This window comes from Apium graveolens, chromosome 5, assembly GCF_009905375.1.
Source record: "Apium graveolens cultivar Ventura chromosome 5, ASM990537v1, whole genome shotgun sequence".
Classification (NCBI taxonomy): Eukaryota; Viridiplantae; Streptophyta; class Magnoliopsida; order Apiales; family Apiaceae; genus Apium; species Apium graveolens.
This window is the reverse complement of record NC_133651.1, coordinates 40,898,619-40,908,845: the sequence shown is the minus strand read 5'-3', so window position 1 is coordinate 40,908,845 and position 10,227 is coordinate 40,898,619. Positions and strand designations below refer to the sequence as shown.

The 10,227-nt window shown below is 35.0% G+C and overlaps 2 protein-coding genes across 2 annotated transcripts; both read right to left on the bottom strand.

Moving 5' to 3' along the window:
• Positions 1-5,747: 5,747 nt before the first annotated feature.
• On the bottom strand, positions 5,748-6,698 carry LOC141659998 (uncharacterized). The gene has a single exon (XM_074466953.1). It carries the CDS (start codon positions 6,696-6,698, stop codon positions 5,748-5,750), a length of 951 nt encoding a protein of 316 aa, XP_074323054.1.
• Positions 6,699-6,755: 57 nt separating this feature from the next.
• Positions 6,756-7,550, bottom strand: LOC141659997 (uncharacterized). Its single transcript, XM_074466952.1, has one exon. The coding sequence runs from the start codon at positions 7,548-7,550 to the stop codon at positions 6,756-6,758; it is 795 nt and encodes a 264-aa protein (XP_074323053.1).
• Between the last annotated feature and the right edge of the window lie 2,677 nt (positions 7,551-10,227).

Sequence of the window (10,227 nt, the reverse complement as noted above, 5' to 3'; positions counted from 1 at the left end):
AACATGTTATTCCAGTAAGGCATGCTAAATGGCATTTATGACATACTAAATGCAGCATAATAAGGATTAGGTGCAAATGGCATATTAGCAAATTGTGCATTCATATTCTGAGCAGACATAACATTCAAAGGCATAGAAGGCATGTCATTCATGGTGGGAAAATGAGAGGATACAGATATAGGAGTAGGCATGGCAAGTTTGCAATTAACTGACAAATGATTAACACTACCACACTTAGTACAGATTTTTCTTGGAGCATATTTATTAGGTGTGTAGTTGTTATGTTTGTTAATCCCTACTTTCCCATTTCTATTATTTTTCTTTTTTAATTCTATTTTAACCTCTATCTTTTCCAATCTGTCATTCAATTGCTTGATGGACAGATGACCAACATTCACTTTCTTCTCCTTCTTCACTTGACTTGATTCTTCTGAAACAAAGTTTTTGGAAACTGATCCATATTTCTCATTTAACTTGGCAAGTTTGGCTTTACTCACAGGTTTGCTCACAGCCGACGAATGAGGATTTATGTCACTCGACGGATAATCCTTTTGATTATCCGACTGATGACTTTCATCATCCGTGAGTCCACATCTGTTAGCAATCCTTCAACCAAATTGGATTCCAGCTTCTCCTTACTCTTTTTCCAGGCTGCATCACAAAAGGACTCAATACCTTGAACTTTAGTGATTTGAGCATGAACATCTTTGGATGATTTCCATGCCTTAATCACCTCTTGTTCTCGTTCAAGTTGCTTCTTCAAAATCTCTTCTTTCTTCAAGGACTCAGTTAATTCATCTTTAGCAATCTTACACTCAATTCTCAATTTATCAAATTCAATAAATTGAGATTCTAGCACATTATTCCTCTCACTACAAAATAAATTGTTTTCTTTGATTTTAGCATTTTCTTTGGTGAGAGACTTAAGTATAACACGCAAATGATATAATTACGTGGACATGTCATGTATGGCATCATTACACTCAGCTTTAGATAAATGTTCTAGGTTAGTGGTATTTACCTGATTACTTGAAGAACTTGTTTATGTTTCATCAGACTTGGCCATTAGGGCTAGATTGACATAGCTGAAATCCTCATCTTCATGCAAACCATCAGCTGCCCAGTCATTTTCCTGTGTAATGAAAGACTTTTCCTTTTGCATGAGCAACTCAAAATACATTTGTTTATAATCAACAGGCTCAAACTTCTTTTTATTAGAATCTGACTTTCTACACTCACTGGCAAAGTGCCCTGCCAAGCCACATTTGAAACATTTGAATTTAGATTTATCCACCATGTTTCTATTTGGCTTAGCTGCTCCAAAGTTCTTTTTGAACTTGAGCTTGGCAAATCTTCTGGAAAGAAAAGCTAAATGCTCATCAATATCATCCATGTCATCTTGGCTCAAATTGTCTTTATTTTCATCTACCAGCCCCTTACCCTTGTTTTCACAGGCCTTTGAAGTAGACTCAACAGCTTCTACCTTCATCTATTTCTCTTTCTCTAACTCAGCAACCAGTGCTATAGACCCTCCTTTCTTCGTTCCTTTCTCCATCCTCTCATCTTGCTCTATTTCAAGCTCATAAGTTTTCAGGATGCCATACAGTCTCTCCAGAGTAAACTCCTTATAATCTTGAGAGTTTCTCAATGAGACTATCATTGGTTTCCATTCCTTTGGAAGAGATCTAAGGAACTTGAGATTGGAGTCTTTTGTCTGATAGACTCTTCGATGCAACTTCAGAGCATTTAGTAGTTTTTGAAATCTATTAAAAATGTCAGTGAGAGACTCACTATCTTCACAATGAAAGTGCTCATATTGTTGAATTAGCAGTTGCATCTTATTCTCCCTTACTTGCTCAGTACCATCACAGATTATCTAAATTTTGTCCCAAACCTCCTTGGTTGTTTTGCAGTTAATGATGTTATTAAACATATCACCATCAACTCCATTGAACAATATATTCATGGCCTTCTTGTCTTTCCTGACTTGCTCAATATCAGGATCTAACCATTCATTCCTAGGCTTGGGAACAAATGGTTCATTCCCTGTTGCAGCTCTCATTGGTACATGAGGACCTCTCTCTATGCAATCCACATAGGCCTCATCTTGAGAAAGAAGATGTAGGTGCATCTTCACCTTCCAGTGGTGATAATTGTCTTTGTCCAGAAATGGAATCTTAACTCCAACATCCTTCTTATTCATCTTGTTGTTTGTTGTGATCTTTAAACTCTTTGTACTATAAGAGCTTACTCTGATACCAATTGTTATTCCCTAACAATACAACAAGAATTACGGAAGGGGGTTGAATGTAATTCTGGCTTCTTTTTAAGATTTTTAAAACAATTCTAACTCAATAATATATAAGTGTTTGATTTGTGAAGTGCAGAATAAGAGAATTGGATAAATCAAAACACAAGTAATAAAAACACAAGTCTTTAAAACTTTCTGGTGGATTTGAATATATATATATATATATATATATATATATATATATCGAGAGAACCCTGTGAAGCTTGAATAGCTCATAGCTGTTTTTTACAAGTGAACAAACAAACTACAGAGAAATTCTTAACAGTTACAGCCTTTTCTATTTCCCTTCTAAAATGTGTTTTCTTAGTTGTTTATTCTACTAGCTACACTTGGTTTATATATCACCAAGTTTACATGGTAATAAGACAGGATAATAAAACAAAACCTATCAAGTCTAACTCCATGCTGCTTCACTACTCTATTCCAGCATCTTTATATATCTTCATAATAGCATGGAAATGGTAATGCTTCTTTGTTCTCAAAACCCTGCTAAACAGGTTGCCACATTCCTTTTACAAACACCTAATGCATCTGACTGTGTTGTCACTATCAATAGATATTTGAATTGATCATCCGTCGGGTACATGCTTGTTATCCGTCGGGTAGTCTTGTTGATCATCTGCCGGTAGCTATTTTGTTGATCATCCGTCGGGTAGTTGTTTGACACTTGACTCCATTTCATTTATGCAGATTTACAAGACATCTAATATTTATAATTGATCAACCTATTTTTCATATCTACTAGTAGTCAACATGACTCATATGCTACTACAGAATATACACAAAGTTGTTTGCAGAAATGTGCTACATTACTTATTTTTACATAAGCTACTCACCCGATGGATATCAATTAGTTGTCCGTTGAGACTATATTCAATCATCCGTCGGGACTATAATTGATCATCCGTCGGGTGCTACAAAATTCACCAAGTTAAATCTACTAAGATGTTTTGTTTAATTTATCATCAAGTTCACAACATATTCCTAACAGACCGGTACGTGGATCTAGAAAATATAACTCTGATGCATTCCATGTTATGTCAGGATTAACTTTATTTGAATGTTTATCTCCCCCTAAGGGAGGAAAGATAGACTTGTCAAAATCACAATCTGCATATCTTGCGATAAATAAGTCTCTGGTTAGAGGCACCATATATCAAATTATAGATGTGGAATCAAAACCAACGTAGATACCTACTCTTCTTTGAGCTCCCATCTTCGATCTTTGTGGTGGAGCAATCGGTACATATACAGCAGTTCCGAAAATTTTGAATTGAGAAATATTAGGAACTTGACCAAGTACTAGTTGTAGCGGAGAATGTTGGTTGTAGGAAGTTGGTCTAATCCTAATAATATTAACAACATGAAGTATTGCATGACCCCAAATAGATGTAGGTAATTTTGCTTTCAACAATAGCGGTCTTGCAATAAGTTAGAGTCTTTTGATAGACTCGGCTAACCCATTTTGTGTATGTACATGAGGAACTGGGTGTTCAACTGAAATTCCTACAGACATGCAATAGTCAACAAAAGTTGCAGATGTGAATTCACCAGCATTATCTAAACGAATTGACTTAATGCAATGATCTGGGAATTGAGCTCGTAATTTGATTATTTGGGCAAGTAATTTTGCAAAAGCATCATTACGAGTTGAGAGAAGATAAACATGAGAGCATCTAGTTAAGGCATCGATTAATACCATGAAGTACCTAAATGGGCCAGATGATGGGTGTATAGGTCCACATATTTCGCCTTGGATCCTTTCTAGAAAAGTTGGGCTTTCAAGCTGAACTTTAGTAAGGGATGGTCCAGTAATCAAATTTCCTAAAGAACATGCTGAACATGGAAGGTCATTATTGGAAAGAACTTTAAAATATTTAAGAGGATGACCATTAGAATTTTCTATAATACGATGCATCATAGAGATGCCAGGATGACCTAATCTTTCATGCCAAAGTGTAAAAGATTTTGGATCTATGAGTTTGGAAGTAATAACATTGTGTGACTCAATAGTTCTAATTTTCATCATATATAATCCTGAGGAAAGTGAGTGAAACTTTTTTAAGATTTTATTGTTGCTAGGATTAGCGGAAGTAATAATAAGATATTCTCTATTAGCCTTAGAGGTAGTTTCGATGTGAAAATTAATGAGTCGGATATCTTTAAAACTAAGAAGATTTCTAGTAGACTTACTTGAATATAATGCATTTGGAATGTGTATGTGGGTACCATTAGGTAGGATGAAACTAGCTTTTCCAAAACCTTCGATTATATTAGATACACCAGAAATCGTTCTGATTTGAGCTTTGGTTTTGGTTATTTGGGTGTAGAATCATATGAGTTGTACCACAATCAACAATGCATATATCTTCAGAATCCATTCGGTATATAATTAAGAAATATAATTTATTTGATAAGAACATAACACACTTCATAGTTCAAACAAAATAAAGTACACAATACACACTACTATAGTAGTTTTATGAAACTAATCTTCAGCCTCCCTATTACATATTGAATTCTCAATGATCAGAAGAAGCTCAAGATCTGGCTGTTCGGATGTCATCGGGATCTGATGTACCGTCAGGATTTGGTATGTCATCAGGATTTGTATGACATCAGTATTTGAAGACAGTCAGCAATAGAGGATTTGTTATGTTCCTTATAATGTGGAGCAGATATCTGTTACGTCTGAGAGATAGGACTTTATCTGTTTAGTTTAAGATATGTATCAGTTTCAGTTAGTTTTTGATAATGCATATCTTAGATTAATCTGTTGTAGCTGTGTAGTATATAAACACAGTTTAGGTCATCACTTAGTGAACAACACTCGAGGATCATTCGACCTAGCAGCTCTCAAGAACATCAGTATTTCTTGAGAGGATTTTGTAACAGTTTTTATCAGATATATAAAAAGTTGTTATATTTTATTACTTGTTCGAAACATTTATACAATAATATCCAAACCCCCTTAAACAATTATATCTTTACTGGGAAATAATTGGTATCAGAGAACACTGATAAATTTACAATCAGAAACGATCTAAACATGTCTCTGAACAAGTATGAAAGCATTAAAATTCCCATTATGAAAAAGACTGAATATCCAACATGGAAGGTGAAGATGCTCATGTACCTGGAAGCTACAGATCTAGATTATCTAGACGTAATCAATGATGGACCCTTCATGCCAACAAAACTGGTGCCTACAACTCCTACTTGTGCTGAACACTATCAACTGAAGGAGAAGATAGAATGGACAACAGAAGATAAAGTAGTTGTGCTGAAAGATGCAAAGGTAAGAAACATTTTGCATAACAGTCTTGATTCTGTGATGTCAAACAGGGTCATAGCCTACAAGACTGCCAAACAGGGGCGGAACCAGGAATCCAACATGGGGGGGACCAAAATAAATAAAAGTAGAAAACATACAGATTTATTTAAGATGTGCACGCCTTTCTTTGATCAAATAAAAAGAATCAATGATCTCCTCGGCATAAATGGTCTCCGCAATCTCCTTTTCAATATACACTATCAAATAATCCCTAAGAAATTCATCTTCCATTCGATTGCGAAGACTTGTTTTCACAATTTTCATAGCAGAAAAAGCTCGTTTAGATGTTGCAGTAGATGCTGGAAGAGTCAAGACAAGCCTTAATAGTCTATCAACTAATGGATACATGTCAGCTTTCCCTGTGGTTACCAATCCATGACATAAATCACCAAGAGTAGACAGATTCTTCAAATCTGGATGAACCGGAACATCTAACCCATAATGTTGTAGTTCACACTGTAGATGGATTTTTTCATCTCCCAAAAAATCTTCTGGATAAAACTTTTCAGCTAACTTGCAAATGTTCTCTATGTTGAAAGACCTGTAACCATCCCTAGGATTTAGTGATGCACTTAAAATGAGAAGTTCCGTCATTTGTTCACTGAATCTATTGTTTAGCTCCTGTAATTGTTGATCTATGGCAGTTGTAAAGATTTCTACTTGGTAATGATGTTCCATTGTCACCATTTGCTTTTGTTTTCCTTGTCGACGAAGAGAGTAGGGAGCATTCATATCTGGAATCAAGATAGTATGTCGTTCATAAAATGATCTCACATTTTCTAAGAGACTCTCCCAACCATCACTTCTCAATTTTTGAATCAACATCTTTGTAGTAGAAACCAGATGCATGGCATTTAAAATATATTGAGACTTTTGTTGTAATGCTCGACAAAGTAGATCAGTAATAGCCATTATCTCCTTAACCACATGTAAAATAAACACAAATTCATAAGACATTAACATTTTAATAGCACTTAAAGCATCACCTCGTTGAGAAAAAGTTGTCCCTTGAGCAGCAACGTCAATTAAAACCGAGCGAGTAGCACCATACATTCTTATCAAACTACATATAGCAGTGAAATGTGAACTCCATATAGTATCTCCGGGACATTATAATGTTCCAATTTGATTGAGACCTTTACCTGTTTGAATCTCTTCTATTTCCTTTAAATGTTCAATTTCAGCAATTTGATTAGCTTGCAACTCATCATACCGCTTAGAAGAACTAGTAACTGCATTGATAATAAAGACCATATTTTGAAAGAAAGTGTGAATCTGAGGTACTTCTCTTGTTGCAGCCACAAGTGCTAATTGTAATTGATGTGCTAGACAATGAATGTAATATGCATAAGGACAATCTTTAAGAAACAAGGCTTGCAGCCCATTCCACTCACCACGCATATTAATGGCACCATCATATCCTTGACCTCTTATGTTCTGGACATTAAGATTATGATGAGACAAAATAGCACATATTTTAGTCTTTAAAGTTAAAGAAGTTGTATCTTTAACATGGACTAAATCCAAGAAACGCTCCCTCACAAAGCCGCTTTTATCAAAGAACCTAACCACAATAGCCATTTGCTCCCTTTTAGAAATATCTCTAGATTCATCCACAATCAAACAATATTTTACATCATTAATCTCATCACAAATTAAATCTTGCACTTTCCTAGCAAAAACATGTAAAAGTTCATTTTGAATTTTTGGTGAAGTGTATTTGGCATTTTTGGGGGCTTTATCTAAAATTATTTCTTCTACTTGAGGATTGTAAGAAGCCAAAAGTTTTAACATCTCAAGAAAATTACCCTGATTCTTCGAGTTACAGCTTTCATCATGTCCTCTGAATGCATAAGCTTGGAATGTCAACCATTTGATTGCATCTATCGATGTTTTAAGACGCATTCGATTTCATTTGATCTCTTCTGCACTTTGTTCCTCCACTATCTTCTCCAAGTGCAAGGCTGATTTTTAAGATTATAATAACATTTAGCCGCAAAATTATGAGCTGAATTAGAACCATCTCCTTTACCAACATGACATCTAAAAGCACAATCTTTTCCATTGTTTACTTTCCTCCAACTGTTAAACCCCTTGACAGTAAAAGTATTCGAGCCACACCTTCCTAATGGATTTTTAGCAAAAAGAAAACAAAAAACAATATGCTGCATCTTTTTCTGGGGAGTACTCTAACCAAGGAAATTTATCAAACCAACTCTTTTGAAATCGACGGGGATGATTTTCTGGACCAGAGAAGGGATAAACTTGCACAGGTTGATATGGGCCAAGATCAATGTATGCTCTCCTAATTAAATCTTTTTTATTTGGATGATAAGTCTCAATTTGTTTCCGCAAACCAGGATCACGTATTAACGAATTGAAATCAATAATTTCATCAGTGTTCTCAGAATCAATACCTTCATTAACAATCTCTGGATTTTGAGGATTTTGCTAGGAGTTTCTGTTTATCCCACCAAAAATCAGAGGCTCAACTCCATCTCCAGTGACTTCAATTGAGGCGGCAGAAGGTTCTTCATCTTCACAAGTAGTTGTTTGCTTCTTCTTGGGTTGAAAATAGGATGTAATCTATTTTCTCTTACTCATATTTACGGATTAGATGCAAAGGTAGAGTAGATAAAGAGAGATGATATTAGGGATTGTAATTTTGTAACTTGTATGTATAGTGTGTATTGGGGGTTTTGGGACCGGAGCAGAACAACTGAACAAGTATGTTCTGTTTTTAGACTTTAGTTTTAAGCATCTTTTTTTTTGTTTCAAATTGTAATATCTTTATCTTATATGTTTATTTATTAATTATTAAGATTAATGAACAAATTCCATGATTTCCATCTAATCAATATTATTTTGAATGAAATAATTAACAAAATCAATAAAATTTTGTATAATCAATTCTCAATTTCAAATTTTTTTTAAATCTAGGGGGACCAAAAAAAATTTTGATAGTAAATTTTAAAATTTTATATTAAAATTTTGGGGTTATTCCGGAGTTGGCGGGGACCGGGGCTCCCTTCGGTCCCCCCTAGTTCCTCCCCTACTGCCAAAGAAATCTGGGATGCTCTTGAAACTCAATGTCAAGGAACCATGGACATCAAGAAGAACATAAGGGTTGTTCTGATTCGAGAATATGAACACTTTGAGGCCAAGCCTGATGAAAGTCTCACTGACATCTATGACAGATTTCTGACTCTGCTAAATAATCTGTCTTTAGTTGGAAAGGTGTATGATCGAGAGGATTCAAACACCTAGTTTTTTAGAGCTTTGAGTGAAGAATGGGAGGCTCAGACTTCAATCATATGACATCAGTATGATCTGGACGTAATTACTCTGGATGAAGTCTATGGCATGCTGAGAACTCATGATTTGGAGGTTCAGCAAAGGAGAAAGAGGAAAAGCAGCAAAGGGAAATATGTTGCTTTGAAAGTTAATGATAAAGCCTCAAAAGAAAAGTCTGTTGGAGCTGTACAAAAGAAGAACAATTTGCCAGAATTAGATACTGATGATTCATCATCAAATCCTAATGATGATACTGATTCTGAAACTGATGAGAACATGACAGATTCTGATGTCATGCAAATGGCCGCATTGCTGGTTAAGGGCTTTAGGAGATTGCAATTGAGAAAGTCTAGGAACAACAGAAGCTTCAGGAAGAAGTTCACTGGAGGTGAAAAGAAGTCAACTGGGAGAAAAGATGGAAAGGACTCTAAAGCTGGGAAGCTAGACATGACAAAGATCAAGTGCTACAACTGTGATGAACCTGGTCACTTTGCCTCAGAGTGCAAGAAAACAAAGCATGATAAAGGGAAGAGAAAAGCTCTAATCACTTCAAGCAAGAATTGGATGGACTCCTCAGATTCTGAAGATGAAAACACATGTTATGCACTAATGGCCAGTCTTGATGATCCTGTTGCTTTTGAGCCTAAGGTACAAACTCCTTTCTTCTCTTTTGATATTGAAAATATATCTGAATTGAAATCTATTCTTAGATCTTTGCATGGTAGTTTTAAGAATAAGATTTTAGAAAATGATAGACTTATAACTAAAATTAAGACCTTGAAATCTAGGAATGATCAGTTAGAGTCTGACTTAATTCATCAGATAGATTTGAAGAAAGAATGTGAGAGAGCTAAATATACAGTTAAGATTCTTGAGGCTAGATGCAGTATGCTGGAAAAGGATCTAGAAAATGAAAGAAAAATCCTTAAAGCCTGGACTGATTCAGGCAAAAAGGTTCATGAGATGATCTCAAAGAAAAACTGGAAAGAATGCCTAGGCTATAAAGATGGAATTAAGGATGTTGACACTGAAAATAAAATTTCCCTTAAAACTCCTGTTAAGTTTATTTCATCAGAAGCTGATGAACCCAAATCCACTTTTGAAAAGGGTTTAACATTAGTATCACAAGAAAAACTGGTAAATGATAAAACTCAAAGAAAAAAAATCAAGGAAACCATTAAGTCTGTTAAGAAAGAAAAGAACATAAGACTTTTCACAGCAAGACAATTGAAAAAGAAAATATTTGAGGTTACTAACAAACCTCAAGTAAAGAGTCTTAAAAGAAACA